Source organism: Culicoides brevitarsis, chromosome 2 (assembly GCF_036172545.1).
Source record: "Culicoides brevitarsis isolate CSIRO-B50_1 chromosome 2, AGI_CSIRO_Cbre_v1, whole genome shotgun sequence".
In the NCBI taxonomy this organism is placed as follows: domain Eukaryota; kingdom Metazoa; phylum Arthropoda; class Insecta; order Diptera; family Ceratopogonidae; genus Culicoides; species Culicoides brevitarsis.
Window position 1 is genome coordinate 17,697,519 of NC_087086.1, and position 16,880 is coordinate 17,714,398.

General features: G+C 30.4%; 3 protein-coding genes and 1 long non-coding RNA gene across 4 annotated transcripts; all 4 read right to left on the bottom strand.

Moving 5' to 3' along the window:
• Positions 1-328: 328 nt before the first annotated feature.
• Positions 329-1,203, bottom strand: LOC134828638 (trypsin-1-like). The gene is made up of 2 exons (XM_063841620.1): positions 1,050-1,203; positions 329-990 (listed from the first exon to the last, which is right to left on the bottom strand). The coding sequence occupies exons 1-2, from the start codon at positions 1,201-1,203 to the stop codon at positions 332-334; spliced, it is 813 nt and encodes a 270-aa protein (XP_063697690.1). The 3' UTR covers positions 329-331.
• Positions 1,204-1,249: 46 nt separating this feature from the next.
• On the bottom strand, positions 1,250-2,132 carry LOC134828639 (trypsin-7-like). Its single transcript, XM_063841621.1, has 2 exons — positions 1,943-2,132; positions 1,250-1,893 (listed from the first exon to the last, which is right to left on the bottom strand). Exons 1-2 carry the CDS (start codon positions 2,124-2,126, stop codon positions 1,250-1,252), a joined length of 828 nt encoding a protein of 275 aa, XP_063697691.1. The 5' UTR covers positions 2,127-2,132.
• Positions 2,133-3,006: 874 nt separating this feature from the next.
• Positions 3,007-4,348, bottom strand: LOC134830350 (death-associated inhibitor of apoptosis 1-like). Its single transcript, XM_063843803.1, has 2 exons — positions 4,280-4,348; positions 3,007-4,155 (listed from the first exon to the last, which is right to left on the bottom strand). Coding segments are annotated over exons 1-2 (909 nt in total). The 5' UTR covers positions 4,282-4,348; the 3' UTR covers positions 3,007-3,248.
• Positions 4,349-7,866: 3,518 nt separating this feature from the next.
• LOC134831340 (uncharacterized) lies at positions 7,867-8,606 on the bottom strand. The gene is made up of 3 exons (XR_010161994.1): positions 8,530-8,606; positions 8,344-8,470; positions 7,867-8,284 (listed from the first exon to the last, which is right to left on the bottom strand). It is a non-coding gene; the product is annotated as an uncharacterized LOC134831340 (long non-coding RNA).
• Between the last annotated feature and the right edge of the window lie 8,274 nt (positions 8,607-16,880).

Consider the following 16,880-nt stretch of genomic DNA (forward strand, 5'->3'; position numbering starts at 1 on the left):
CGACGACGTAAAAAAAAAGAATAGTCGCTCGGATCAACGTCCTTTCACCTCCTGACTCCAATAACGTATGCAAATTAAAACATTCAAAAATCATGTGTCTCTTCACCCACTCGGCAACATCGACAGCAGCAGCCAAAAAAGCAATTTTATTATAATATAAAATGTACAAGGGAACACGAGAGCAACGAGGAAAGGTAAGAAAAATAAAATAGTTTGTTTCAGCTGTTACATCGACGACAACGATGACGATGTTTATCCATAAAAAAGAGATGATATCGAATTTCTAGAAGGAAATACGTTTGTTTGTTGTGTGGTTTGTCCCCTTTTTTCATCATTTTTTGCCGATTTTGCCATAAATCCAGTCCAAGTAGAAGGCAACGCGAGTAAATCCGTACGGATGTGGCTTTCTTGTGCAATTATTGGGACCCCAACTTGTGATGCCAACTAACAAATTTGTGCCCTCGACCACTAATGGACCTCCCGAGTCGCCATTGCACGTTGCCCCAAGCGGATGCAGCGATGTTGACTCAACACACATAATCCCTTCGTTCAATTTAAATGATTTATAAAGAATTTCATCTAAAGTTGCTTGACATTCATCCAGGGAAATGGTTTTCATGTCGACAAATAACAAATCGTTCGATTGATATCCATCATCAGTCAATCCCCATCCAATTGTTGTAAAAAATTTCGAAGCTATTTCAGCTTCATCGGAAATTTGAGAAAGTTTGACGGCTTGAATTGTCTTTCCAAATTCCAGAGGCTTGGAAAATTCTAAAATTGCGATGTCATTGAAGAAAATTTGACCATTAAATGAGAAATTTTCATGCAACATGACTTTCTTAGCTGTCCGATGAACCCAATTTTGGTTATTTTCGACGCGAGTTTGGCCAAACATGAGGACGAACTTTTGAAAAAAGTGAAATTTTCCGCGATAATCTAAAAATGTGACGCAATGACCAGCGGTTAGTACATGATTTTCGGTTAAAACTATAAAATAAAACAAATTTTTAAATAAATTTTCATAAAAACTACGGAAAAGCTGTTACCTGAGCCGCCACATTTGTAATTGATGAGCACGATGAATGGAAATTGTCCTTCAAAAGCCTTTTTTCCGCCAATAATGCGATGATGCCCATGAATTTTAGCAAAAATTGCATGAAAATTTATTAAAATGAAGAAAAATATCAAGAATCTATTCATATTCGAGTTCGGTAAATTACTAAATTAGACGATTACGTGAAATAATTCAATCAGTCTCACTAATTTTCTTTTTTATCCAATCCACAAAGTTATAAACGTACGTAAAACCCGCAACAAATGGTGGTTCTGTGCATCTACCGGGTGACCAACTTGCGATTCCCATCAAAATTTGCGTGCTATTCAACACTAATGGGCTTCCAGAGTCTCCTGGACAAATACCTCGTGATTTTTTCCCCGGCGGAATGACACAAAATGAGTTTTTGTCGAGCGTAAATGGGATCCGAATTTTTTCATCGATTATTTTTTGACATTTTTCCCGCAAAATTCCTTTCAAGGGCACAAAAAGCAAGTCATCCGATTCGCGTCGTCTTTCAGTGATGCCCCATCCAACAGCAGTAAACATCTCTGAACTATAATATCGATCATTATACGAAGGAAGTTGCACCGGTTGAATTGTTGAACTAAAAGTTAGAGGCTCATGAAGCACCAGAATGGCAATATCATACTCCGCAGGACCGGAAAACTCGTGAGAATATTCCTCGTGAATGATGAAATGCGTTGAAAGTCGCACAATCCAGTCAGAGTTCTTGGCACGATTTGTTTGACCGAAAAAGAGAGTTATTGTTGTGTCAATCGATTCATAATGGGCGATGCAGTTACCAGCGGTAATGACGTGTTTTGTGGTAAGAACTAAAAAAATACTTTTAAAGTTTAAAATTTTAGCAAAAAATTAACCAACCTGCTCCGCCACAGTAACTAGCGTCGGGTTTAACAACGAGAACCATAAATGGAAATTGACCCAATGCAGCTCGATTGCCGTAATAGATGAAAGGAGATAGATCATCGTTGACTTCTGAGCCTTCACAAATCACTTGATAGATGAAAAATTTGACAAAAAACAAAAATTTCGTCTTAATCAACATTTTAGATCAGATGTTATTGCAGGAAAACTGTTGGTAATTGTGATAACGTTTCATTGAAATTTTGAAATAATTTCAAATCAATAATTGATTAATCTTGGAAATTATTTCCAATATTAATGAAATCTAGCAGAATTTTAACAAGCTGCAGAGAAAAATAAATCAATAATTCAGAAGTTGAAATAAACTTGGAGTGAAATTATTAGAAAAATCTTAAAATAAAAAAAAAACTAATTTTATTTCAAATGTGATTGCATTATTTTTATTAAAAAAGACTAAATCTATTAAATTTTATTTTTAACGAAAAATAATAATTAATCAAAATTTTATTTTTAATCAATAATACTTTTTGTTTGTGATTAATAGGAAATCTCCACAAATACTTCGAAATCTTAGTTCGTAATGAAAATTCAAGGAATTCATTTTATTGATAGCATGACGCCATCAGCTCGTGATAAGATAAAATAACTTATCATTTCCATAAATTTTTCATTTAGGCCGCTCCAATTTTTTTTTTTAACTTTTTGTCCCTCCAAGTCGAAAATCCAATTAAAAAAAAAAGTTTTTTTCAAAACTTTTTGTCCCAAAATTTTTTTAAAAAATTTTTAATTTTTAAGAATTTTGTATTAAAAATTGTATTTTGACATGAATTTTCTTCTTATAAAATTTAAAAAAATATTCTTTTTCAAAATTTTGAAATTTTTTTTTACGAAAATTTTTTGCTTAAATTTTTATCGTAAAATACTCTGAGATATATTTTAAATTATCAAATCTCAATGTAGATACCAAAAAATCAACTAAAATATTCATTAATGACAAAAAAGTGTTAAAATTTTTTCATTTTGTATGAAAAAGTATTTCAAATTTTTTTTTTATTTTGCCCCCCCCCCCCATTTTGAAAAAAAGTTTTTGGGACAAAAAGTTCGAAATAAATTTGGAGCGGCCTAAATGAAAAATTAATCAAAACTTTATTTTTAATCAATAATACTTTTTGTTTGTGATTAATAGGAAATCTCCACAAATACTTCGAAATTTTAGTTTGTAATGAAAATTCATAACATGACGCCATCAGCTCGTGATAAGATAAGATAACGTATTTCCATTCAATTTTTTATCTATTTGTTTTTATTGATAATACAAGCGCACTCTACCTTCAATTGTCGTTAAACAAACAAAGCACTTATTTTGACTGATTGCACAAATCGAACACAAGCCGTCATGATTACACGGCAAATTGATAACCTCTGAAAGTCCTTCGTTGCAATTTTTGCATAAATTATTTTCATATAAAATTTTCATTTCTTCTGAATTTCTATTATCTCTCACTTTTGTGACTTTGTTATTTTTAATTTGTTCTGTAAAGTCCTTTCCCTTCACAAATTTCACATATTGACAATTTTTAGCGTATTTCGCATGTTCTATCCATGGCTCGTCCTCTGCTTCCCATTTATTCAATCCGAGACCACAATCGAAGCATTTGACTTTGTCGCCATCTTTCGTGTAAAATAAACCACTTTCTGCCAATTTTTCTGGTTCTTGTTTCAGTTCTTTAGGCCATGTAGCGAATGTTTTCAGTCGTTCTTGTAAACTCTGAAATTGTGGAAATTTGGTTTCATGATAGCTAAATGGACTTGCATAACTTTGACCTGTGCCACATTCGTCGTAAATTAATGGCGGGAGATTTAAATCCAGCCTTATTTCGTCGTTGGGAATGTTGGCGGTTCTGCGTCGCGTCATCAAGGGACATCCACGTGAAAATTTGTAATGTAGCTTAATAATGTCTTCATCTTTGGTTATATTCTTCAGAATATATTTACAAAAATAACATTTAATTTCTTGTGTTTCAGCGATGTAGTATAATCCAGTAAGAGCCATTAAATCTGTACTGATATCATTTAGGCTCAGATCTTTGAACGATAAGACACGGTCATGTTCCCGATTAAAGTTTAAATCGTCTTGTTTTAATTCATTTTTTGTTAATTGTATTGTTTTTGTAGCAACTGAAACTGCCTTAGTCTTTGTCTTGATACTCCTAATAATTAAAAAAAAATATTAGAAAATTTTAAAAATATAAAATTTTTCGACTGCAATTCTCCATTTTGAGTTGTTTTACAATTTAATTTAAAAGCATTAAATTTATTGATAAAAATACTTACATTGCATATACAAAATAAAAAAGGTGAATAAATTCGCGAAAAGCTGTTATGTTCCATTTAAACGTTACTGAAAAACTGAAATACTGAATCTAAAAGGCATAACAATTATATGTTCTATCTATATTAATATGGTATCAAAGATAAGATAAGTATGATTTTTTTCCAAATTTAATTTATACCTAACGTTTATCATTTTATCTACGCAGTATCTTTCGTTAAAACAATTTTTAAAAAATTTTATATACCTCATTTTTCACAATTATAAATTGTAAAGTTGGTCACATTGCAAAATATTACTTTACAAATCTAGTTAGATGCATTTTATCTTTTTAAAAATTTATTCAGTTGACTCACTTTAATTTTTGAGAAATCCTTCTGTTTGGATTTCACCAAAAGAGGCAATGATTTTGTACTACTTGAACAATTTTAATGGAATTTAAATCAACTTAAAGACAAAAAATTAACATTAAACTGCATCTCTTTAAATCTTTGAATTTTTCATTTTAGTTTCCTTCAAATTTTTTCTCACTAGATTTTTGCAAGTCTCCAATTTTATTCAAATAAATATGAGGGACAACATTTATTTTGCCAAAAAACTGCTGTTCAAGCAAAAAAATAAACCAGATGTCACTTAGCTAGTAAAAAATTTTTTTCTGAGCAAAAATGTTTGCATTGAAGTTATCAATATTTATAAATATGATCAAAACAAGATAAATAAATATGAAAATCTGTCGTTTTCTTCAAAATTCACGAAGAAACAAAAAATCTGCACAGCATTAAAATTACCATAAAATGCAGAATTAAAATCTGACTGAATTGGGTCGTAAAATAATTTACAGCCCGTTCATTTTTTTTTTCTTATAAAGTTACGAGAATTACAAATGATGACTAAATAAAAACAAGAGATGATCTGATCATAAACTTCCTTTATAATAAAAATTTTAATGGGAAATCATTAATTTTTTTTTTCGTTTGAAAGTTTTGTTCTCATTTCGGATTTGAATTTCTTGCAACAAAATATAATTAAAATGTTTATTTTCGCGAAATAAACTTGTGAACAGTCGTAAAATTGAAATAAAGTAACGAAAATGGGTTAATTAATTATTATTATTGAGTAATTAGCGAATGAGTAATTTTTAAAGAGAATCGACTTCCTTGAAAAGGAGAACTTTTTTTCATTAAAAACAGGAATTTTGTATTAGAATTTGTTCCTTCATCTTTTTTCTTGTGCATTTTGAGTCGTGGCGAACGATAAATTCCGGTCTTTTGTGTAATTTTACAACCTTTTGCCTCTCTGTGCTTCCCCCGCTTGCATAGTTTAGCAAAGAATTAAAATAATAAAGAAAATATTTTATTAAAAGAGATTCATTAAAAGGTAAGTAAAAGTAAGACACACAGGAAAAAGACATCCCTTTGATGTTTTTTCATTCGCTTCTCTTCTTTTTGAAACTTACTCTGCATACTTTTTTTTTTGTTTTAAGGCTCTCTTATTACATTAAAACACTCAAAAGCAAGAAAAAAATTGTACGAAAAATTAATACTAAAACTCTTCCTTTTACCTCTCTCTTCTTTAACGAAATAAATATTACAGAGTGATTACCAACCACATAAACGCACGCTGTAGTGTAGTGAAAAAGTTAATGAAAATGCGGAAAAGGAGACATTACATTAGTGAGCTTCTCTTTTCCTACTAAGTAACGCTCTGTGCTTAGTTTTGTGCTGCCTTCTCGTCGTCAAACGTAGACATGAACTGAGGTAAAGTAATAATAATTGTTGTTAAGAAGATTAAATAAATGGAAAAAGTATAAAGTTTTCCGTTCGTTTGCTTGCCTTTGCTAACAACGGAAGTAGCAACTAACCAAAGCATCTGGCGAGAAAGGAAGACTTAAGCTACATTTTCGGCTGTAGTGATGATGAAAGAGAATAATGGAGCAAAAAGTTTTATGCTAAAAAGGTTCAAAATGCATCTATTTGTGGTTTCTCTTTGTGGCTTTGGCTTACATTTTTTGCATATTTGGTCCACGTTGAAGAGAAGAGATTATTCCATTAACGTTGAGAATACAAGCTTATTAACAAACGAAATTCCGGACCACCAACAAATCCGAAATCGCGTTCGTTTGACAAAAATTCATCAAATTCCGATATTTCGTTTTGTCTTTGAATTGATTCAGTTCAAATTGCAATCATGCCAAAAAAGAAAAAAAAAATTAATGTGCAATACAATTTATTGCAACTGTCTTCAAAATGATTCAACGGAAGACAAAAACAATCACAAGTCCATTTTCCGAGTTAAATGAGTGGAAAAATGTGCAAACAACTCGCTGCTTTTATTTCTTCTTCACTGAAAATGTTCAAATATTTCGAGATAGAAAGATAAATCTCTCTTAAATATTTTACTTCGGTTACGAATTCTTTAATTCTATTACCTACCTTCCAATCTCGCTCGGTATCTTTTGTCTTTCAGCTGGACACGGCATGCAAAAGATGCAAAAATGGAAGGAAAATTGTATGAATAAATGAGTGAAAAAGGAATAATAAAAGGATTTTTCGCAGAAGACGAAGCGAGTGAATGAAGATTGAATACAATCAAGCGAGAAAGAGTGAGAGAGCAGAAAAGTAGAAAATACGAAGAAGGCGTTCAACTATATTAAATTTTGAAAACAAATAGCATTTGCTCGTTCCTCTGGAATTACTCCTTTTCTTTATTATCGCTATTATCATTATTATTGTATTTACAGCGAAGGATTTCATTCGATGTTGTTGAAGTGAAACATAATAAAATATTTGTTAGTTTTTACTCTTTCTATGCAAAAATTTTATTATGTAAAATGCAAAACGAACTGAGAATATGAAATTGTTTGTGAATTGTTCAGTTTGAGATTGATTCAGTAAACAATTTAAGGGGAAATTAAAACAAAAAACATTTCGTTTATTTTTAATTTTATTCTTATTGTTTTAATTAATATGTAAACGTGTAAAAATTTTAGCACATATCACAAATTTGAGATAAATACTTGAGGTTATACTTGAACATCAATTTACCAATTAATCCAAACCAAGCAGTTGGCTAATTTTTGAACTTTTAGTTATTTGTTAAATTAATTTCCGAGTACTCAAAACTTTATTTTTTGAAGTATCTCTAAAGTTATATGAATAATATTCGATTTTGAGATTCATCCATTCTTCCAATTAATCCAAACCAAGCAATTTGCTGGTTTTGAGGTTTTATTTTTTTGTTAAGTTATTTTCCGAGTGCTCAAAAATTTAATTTTTGAAGTATCTCCAAAGGTTTACGAATTTTATTCGACGTTAGAACATCTATTACCAATTAATCCAAACCAAGCAGTCGGCTGATTTTTAGTTTTTAGTTATTTAATCAACTTTATGATCCGAGTTCTCAAGTTGTTTTGTGTCTTGAAGAATTCATTTATATTTTTTAAATAAATACGTTTTTTATCCAAACCAAGCAATTGACTGTTGTTGAGAGGTTAAGTTTATTTTGTAAATGTTGTCCGAATCCTCAAACACTTAATTATGAAGAATTCTGTGAGTTATCTGAATAACATACTGAAGATATCAACAACGAGTATGCAGGTTTTTAACTTTTTAAAATATTTTAAAATGAGTTTCCAAACTCTCAACTTTCTGAAGAATTTCTTGAATTTCGCGAACTTTACGAGAATCGTTTTTTACCGAACTCACAAGAACACTGAAGGTAGACTGATGCTTGTATGTACTTGAACACTGACATTTATACAAATTACGATGTCTACCTCTATTTTGGATGTGATTCATAACAGTGCCTTTGACGAATATTGGAGAGTCGAGTTGTATCAATCCAGTTTACTCCCCTTGTTTGCTTCCAAAAACAGAATTTTGTCGAAAAATTCTATGCTCAACTCTCAGAAAGATGAGGTTTCAGCTAAGTCGACGATTTTTGTTGACCACAAACATTTTTTTTCCGGGAATTTCAACCGTAGAATTCCATGATTTTCAGCCGGATTTCTGTAAAATAATGCAAATGTTAGTCCGTGAATCTTTTGAAATAACAATAAAACTCTTACCTTTTATATTTTCGCAAAATCAATCAAAATAATGTTAAGCGCGTAAAACATGCCTTTTTGATAAAAGTAAACAACATTTTTGCCGGGAATATTTAACATGAAATTCCATGATTTTTAAGCCGGTTTTCTGTAAAATAATGCAAATATTAGTTTCTGAATCTTTTAAAACAAAAATAAAACTCTTACCTTAAATTTTAGACGGAAAAATCACCAAAAAAATATTGAGCACTCCAAGCATGCGTCTTCTTTCTTCGAGAATTCCATCGAAAAGAAAGAATAAACGTCAAAATGTTTCCCCGAATTCTCGTTAGGCCGCGCCACAAAAAAATGGGCAAACGTTGAAACGAAATTTCCGTTAGAATTTCGGTAGAAAGTATCTCGAGTAATTAAAACACGAGAAGAACTTAATTATTAACTGTTGCATTTTACACACTCATTTATCGCTGTACTCGATAGCAATCAATTGATTATCGCTTGTTTATTAAACGCCTCTTTCCTTCGCATGTAAAGAAGTAAATTAATTGTTACTTGTAAGCATGAATGTTCTCATTAAAAAAAAATCGAATGTGGGCTGGACGAAATTTATTCGAACAACTTCATTTACTTTTACGACTGAAAATTAATCATGTGAGTGTTAACTCGGTTTAAGAGAGTCGTGAAATGAAATTTTCTGAAAAAAAAACCAGGCTTAAAACTAATTTTATCTGCCTCAAAGGTGCAATTATCACGAAAAATAAACAAGAAGTCTCATCTTTTGCATGAAAACTATCGGTCCGGCAGAGTGTTTGTGAGGGAATGTGTTGGCAAACAGACAAGGAACAGCATCCGACAAACCGGTAGGAAGAGATTTTACATGCATTTTAATAATTAAACACATTTCGCAATGGATTTTTGGTTCGTTTTAGACTCGTAGCACGGAGACGAGAACGAGAGGAGAGCGCAAAACGAAAGAAGAACAAGATTGAACAAACATTGTTGATACAAAATGTATAAGAGCTGAAACATGTTTATACTTTCATAAGATTAGAATCCATTTCCTTTATGGACCGACATTTTCAGAGTATTATTATATTATTGCCTGAGTCAATGTGTGGATATGTTTCTCCGTTTTTATTTGTGCACTACACACTAGTCAGGCACACAATTTCACGGAATGCCATACGATTCATCGTCTCATGATATCACTGTCTACTTCTCCGATGACTCCGACACGAGAGGCAAACATGCAAAAAACAAATGTCTTCCTCCGACTCAAGTGTGTAAGTAAAAAAAAAGAAGGAAAAGTGTTTGCAAATATTTGTTTTGTAGTTATCTTCATGCCTTAGCACAAGCATGTCTCTCTCCTTGCTTCTGTATTTCAGAACAAATCTCACTAAAATAATCATGAATATCATTTTTTCGTTGAATTTCGTCATTTCATGCAAAATAAATGACCAAAAGCTACGAGGATGCTTACCTAATCCGGATTTTTGGAAAGTATTTAGCGAAATATTTTCGCTGTTGTAACCGCAAATGTCAACGTTTTAGCGGCAATGTCCTTTGATGAACATATTTGATTAAATATTTATACTGCGATGCGTGTGGATTTCAAAATAGACAACAACCAATCAGTCTTTGTCACATCACGTATGTATTTGCAGTCAATTTTAAGTGTTTGGTGTGCTCTGTGGGGGAGATTATTGATATTTATATCTCTGACAGGTGAGCATTTTCTCTCGCATAAATTTTTTTATACGAATTTTAACAATTTTCCAGATATAACTTTAAAATATGCTTCAAAAGGCATTTATTGCATAAAGTTTCGATAAACCAACGAAACAATAAATTGAAAACAAACACCGATAGATAAAAGTTTTTGAATTAATGACCGGTATTCTGCATTTTTTTTAGCTTTTTCAATTGTTCCTGTAACGGAAATTTACTAAAACAGGAAAACAAAAGATAAGAAAAGTTAAAATTTTAATATCGGCCAACGATGATTTAAAGCGTTCGAGGTCAAAAGTATCCTTTTACAGCCATAAACATGAAATTTTTCGTTTCCACCTTACGATTTTTGCCTTTTCACTGATTGATATTATCGAATTTTGGTACCAAAAACCACGCGCCATGCCAATTTTAATTTAATTCCGATGATCGATGTACGAAACTTTTTTTTATCTTCAATCATTTTCTTATTATTTTTTATTTTATTTTATCCTCGTTTTCATCTATTTATTCTTCTTTTAATCCAATTTTCTCTATTTGTCGCATAAAAATGTCTGTCAAGTTATTTTTTTTTTATTTTCAGTGAAGCAACAAAGCCATTCATCAATAAATGCACGCGCGTAATAAAAGTCAGGAAATTTTATAAATTGATTGAAGAATACGTCGTACAATGTAGAAAAATTGTATCAGTTTCAGCGCAAAAGAGAGAAAAGCGAGGCGAAGAGAGAGTAAACAATGCCTATCAGACAGTCGACAAAAACAATATTGCAGCGAAGCATGGAGATCATTAATCATTGACACTTCGTTTTCTATCTTTCTTTCGACGTGCAGCGATGTTTGTTGCTCCACGAGAGATGAAAAGCAAAGGTAGACAAGCTTGCGGTCGTTTTGCCGACTAACACAGCTTACTTGCTTGTCTTCTTGTCTATTATCCGAGCAGGAGTTGTGATGAGATAAAGAACGGAAGCTGAAACAAAGAAGAGTTTGACGTACTTTTGGTACGTGCGAAAGGTAGAGTGACACGAAATGCATTAAAAATTATCGAAAATCGCAAAAAGGTGAGTTTTTTTCTCGATATCAGCACTTGGCACCCTAAAAATTTGTTTACCTTTGCCAATAAATAATAATAATAAACGATAATAATAAGTAATAATTTTTTCATGATCATCACGACGAACGACGGAGATGACGTTGATTGGAGGTAATTGAAAATGATACATGACGAGGAACATTTTTCTGCGAAAAAGCGAGCAACTAAAACAAAAGACTTGAGTGAAAAGCAGAGAGGGGTGTAAATAACATTTTTTTTATTGTTATTCTTTGATGACTAGAATAGAATGAAAAATTACAATAGATGCCTCTTTTACAGGGAAAAATATATTTATAAGGTAAAGTAATCAATCATCGAGTTTGTAACGAATTTTCACGAATTTAAGGATGAAATTTGATTTCAATGACTTTCGTTCTTGTTGACTTGAAAACAACTAAAGTCTGTAGTTACTTTTAAAAAGCATCGTAGTCGGCTGGAGGGCATGTAAGTAAAAAGAAAAAATTAAGACAAAAGTATTTTTTTTATAATAATTCCTTTAATTTATTATCCATTCAGGTGTTTCGTTATGGCAATTGTGTAAGGGAAAAAAAAGTCCGTTAAAATTTTGTACGAGAAAAAGAAAAAACATTGTCTTAAAAAAAAGTTTTTTTTTTCCTTCTATTTAAGACAAGACAAGATGTTCCTCCAGAGAAAAGAATGAGAGACAAGACAATTGAAAAGTTTTTAAAAAAGTTTCTCCATTTGTATTACGGAACAAAATGCCGGAAAATAAATGTAAAATTTATTTTTTATGAGAAAAGGTAAGAAATTTTTGTTGACTTGAGCGTATACATTTTTTTAATTTTCTAAATTTACTTTAAGCAGTTTTAATTTTGGTAAAAAAAAAAAAAATAATGAAAAAATAATTAACAATTAAAAAAAAAAAATAGAAAATATGTTATTTTTAAAAAATTTTTAATTTAAATTTTCATTTTTTCAAGTTTGCAATTTCAAATAATTAATTTAACTGAAAATTATTTTAAATTATTTTTTTAATTTATATTATTATTTAAATTAATAAAAATTAAAATTTATTAAATTTAGAAAAATTCATTTTATAATTTATACCTAATAAAAAAAAATTAATTTAATTTTAGATTTGAATTTATTAAAATATTTGAATTTGAAATATTTTTTTTTTTTTAAATTTTATTAATTTAATAAAATTATTCGTTATATAATTTTCTAAAAAAAAAAATTATTAAATTATTAATTCATTTTTATTTTTTCTTAATTTTTTAAAAAAATTTCATTTAAAAAAATAAAACATAAAAAAAAATAAATAATAATTTTAAATATTAAAAATTAAACATTTTTTAACTCGGATAGACACTCAAAAAAATTTTACACAATTTTAATGCTAAAAATGTAACAAAAACCGTTGTTTTTTTAAAGATTTTTTTGTTTTGTTATATTCATCCATTTTTACTCGAAAACCTGTGTGACACAGACAATACTTACTTACCTTTTTATTCAATAATTTTATTCGCTTTTTGTGTATTTACAGACAAAACCCTTAGAAAAACACAAAGAGGAAGAGTGATCAATGCGCGAGAAGAAAACCAACTCATGAAGGTGGCAAAATTCCTTTTTTTACTTGTTTCGCAAGAAAGGCCTTGAATGTCATTAATAAGACACAAAAAAAAAGAAAAATCTTACTTTGCATTTGAAAGACACAAAGAACTTCTGTGAAATTTATGACACCGAATGAATGGAAAACTTTTTCGACCGTCATAAATATGGATTTTCGACCTTTTGAGCCTTTGTTTATTTATTTTTATTGTTTTGATATTTGTTTGGCGCGGGGATTGTCAGAAAAAAAAATTTCGTCGCAAACAAGCCGGTAATCTCTTTAAATTACATTTTAATTTCCGCTGTCATCATCAACTGTAAAAATAATAATAATAGGTAATAATAATTACTTTTGCGGATTAAATTGAACTGATAACAACATAATAATCCGCCTTCTGCTCTGTGGTCTCATCATATTTGTGTTTTTTGCACTCGCCATTCGCAAATTCGCAATAATCTCGAACAATGTCGCTTGATGTAATTAATTTTCGGTTCAATCATCGGGACCCGTACCACAGAAAAACACATCAAACATTCATATTTTATTAAAATTGCTTTGTTTTGCGACGAACTGCAAAGCAAATAACATTCATTTATCCATTAATTTCCTGTGTTTTTATTGTCTGGCAAGTGTTGTGTTACTTGTACTGCTGATGATTATTATTTTATTTCGTTCGCAGGCCGAGTGGATGTGCCATTGTCCGTCATTACGATGATGGCTGATCTGATGTGACAACAAGTGACAAGTGAATTTCGCACAAAAAAGAGGAAAACCGATGACGATGATGATGAGGATGCGACGTAAAAAGCAAACATTTTGCAAATGCGGGTGCTTTTGTGTTCTAATTCTCTAGAAAATGTTTTGTTTGACGATTAAAAATTACGTTACTCTCGGACTCCGCACCTCTTTTGTAACACGATACCGCATCCGACAGCAAATCGCATCAAACGAACACGCATCACACAAAAATTTATGGTCAAAGTAATGAAAGGGGACATTTGTGTACAGGTTTTTTTTTCCTTTGATGTCCATTGCTCCCCATTTCCCTTCGCATTTTTTTGCTGTTTGTTCGTCAGTTGCATGTCTTTTGCGGTAACATGCAATTCTTTGATGATTTTCTCATCCATCTTGCATCTCGTTTCATTAAATTACATTTTCTTCTCCTTCTTTTCAGAAAAGTATCGATAGAACCGGTCAAGACAAAGCATCTTGCGAAACCCCCGGCAAATGAGATTATTGCGTGTGAGAAATGCATCAACGTGGCAAAGTAACGTACTAATGGGATGTATCCCTCGAATGTATCAAAGGCAAGAAGTGTCTCTGTGGGGAATATTGTGGTCTTTTTATTCATTTCTTCGTAAATTGATGGAAACAGTGGTGATTTGTATGCATCAAAGGCTCATGCAGTATTAAACAGGCCAAAGCATCAATAAATAATTGAATTGTCTCATGGATGTGTGTCTCATTATCATGTGTTTTATGTATCTGTCTTGCCGCAAGAACTGACGTTTTGCACAAAAGGAACCCCAAAAGGACATTAAATTACAATATTGATGAGGTAAGTACTGCAATGTATCTAAATTTAGAATTTTTTACTGAATTTTGCCGTTCGAAGACTAAAATTAGTCGGAAGTCGTAAGTAAATATTTTTAAAAAAATCAAAATTGATATTAGTCGTTCAATAATGAGAAAAATTAACATTGGTCGTCCTTTTAAAAATATACAAATTATGTTAGAACCCAAATTTTATTTTTTTTTTCTAATTTTTAATTGAATTAAAAGAGATTTTAAGTGAATTTTATGCGTAAATTTTAGTCATTTTTACAATTTTTTATATTCATTTTAAAAAATGTAATATTTTTCATAAGAAAATCATTTTACATAACTTTCTAATGACTTTTTTGAAAATTCAAAAAATATTTTATTTTTGGTCAAATTGGTTCAAAAATTTTTAAAACATTGAAATTTACTTTTTTTTTAAAAAAAAGATATGTATTTAAAAAGAACTGAAAATAAAAAAAAATTATTATTTTTTAAATTTTATTTTATGGATAATTTTATGTCAATTTTCAACTTCGAAAATCCTGAATTAAAAAATTGATTAGCCTTCATCGGAATTTTCAGCAAATAAAGTAGAATAATTGTAGTAATGAAAATTTTCAATCTTGACTAGAATTATTATTTAAAAATTGATAAAAAAAATACATAAAATCTGAAAAATTGGAAAAAAATCAATTTTTTTCAATAATAGTTTTTTTTAATATTTTCTTAAATTTTATTCAATATTTAATAATTTTTCTTTATTTTTAGGAAAAAGAAAGCTTTAATATCCAAAATTGAGCCTAATGGTGTCAAAGGTCTCGTGACTCAAGCTCACATGTGTAATGACTGTGAATGACTGAGCACTATATCATCATAGCAGAAAATCCTTTTCTCCATCATAATTTCATGTGAATGAGAGATACCTTTCAAAATATCTTCATTTCCGTTTTTTTCCTGTGCAGACAGAAGCTTAGAAGCACACACACACACAAGACGAACATATCATTTATTAAACAGAGCGTAATAAGCTTGTTAAACATTATTTTAAGCACACGAGCGAATGTTGTCCCGTATGCACGATGATATAATTATGATTGAAATGCGGAAGAGATTATAAACAATAAATAAGTGAAGTCTGTCATCAACAACTCTCTACTCTACTCAACAACGATATGCTGGTCGTTCGGAGCATTTTTAAGCTTATTTCAGAAACTTTTTTGCGAAAATATTATCATGCAACTGCTTCAAGCTGCTTTGTGTCAATCAAAAAGATTTTTTTTTCTCAACAGAGGTTTTTGCAATGTGATATCTTCAATTGTATGTCAAAATCATCTCAAAGCAGGACACCACATTTATTCAATTTTAACATAACTGACCATTATTTACAGTCCCCAGAGAGACATTAAATACCAAAATTGCATACGAAATTGCCTTTGGTCTCTTTACAATTAAATATTTCGTGTGTCTGTGTAACGTATGTAACATGAAGCATCGTTCAAGTAGCTTTTCATTTCAATTGAATTGGTAAAATGCATATTGCCAAAGGACACAGGTAACGAACGAGCTGAAATTACAAGAAAATTTTCCGAATACATTTTATGTCTGGAATTAATTTTGTTGGCATGTTGCGAGTGATGATGATGATGGAAATGCATTTTAGTCAGAAATATGTCGAAAGGGATGGAAGAGAGAGACTAAAATATAATTCCCGAAATATATGAAGTTTAATTACCAAATTGATGATATGGAAGAGGATTACTTAGAGGATTATATCGATCAATTTTCGCATATTGCACAAATATTATTTCATTTTCACAAAATTTTTGAGATGTCGAATTATTTATGAACCATATTTTTGGAAGCTATCATTTCGATGGATATTAAGCAGCTTTTCATTTTTATTCCGTGAAAAATTAGCTGGAAAAAATCATAATTTATTTAAAGTCTTACAAAAAAATTCCAGCTTTGAAATCGATCGAAAATGGGTTGAAAATTCATTTGCAAGGTTCATAATGGCTCATAAACGATAAATCATTTTTCACTAACAGTTTCACCGACTAGATTAAAACAATGGGCTCTGGAATTGGCAACATCAGACGATTGGAATCCCATCGCCTTTGAGGTAAAGGAAAAAATTTGGCTGGGCCAATTGCTGGTGAATTTTTGTTCTTTTTTGTATCTTTTTATGTTTTATATTATGACGACTATAATGAAAAATACCTCACCAATCTGGGCCAAGGAGTATGACAGCCGAAAATTCATCGTACTTTTAATTATGAATTATTTTAGTTCAAAAAATGTTTTTTTTAAGTCGGAGATCTTTTATCGATGGCTTTTTTACCCTAAACACTATAAGCTTGCCAAGGGCTTTCGCCTGTTCTACGTTGAAATAAATTAATTAATGAGATCTTCATAGAAAAACCATTAGGTATTGGTCATAATTCATCAAATATGTTTTTTTCTTTAAATAATCCTTCAATTAAAAACAAAAACTGAAAAAAATTTCCTTGAAACAAAACTTTTTTTGTTTAAATTTTCCGTAAAATGCAACTAAATATCATATTTCGTCTCGGCATGAGACACATTAAACAGAAAAAGAAAAATGTCTACCTGTTATATTGTTCATAA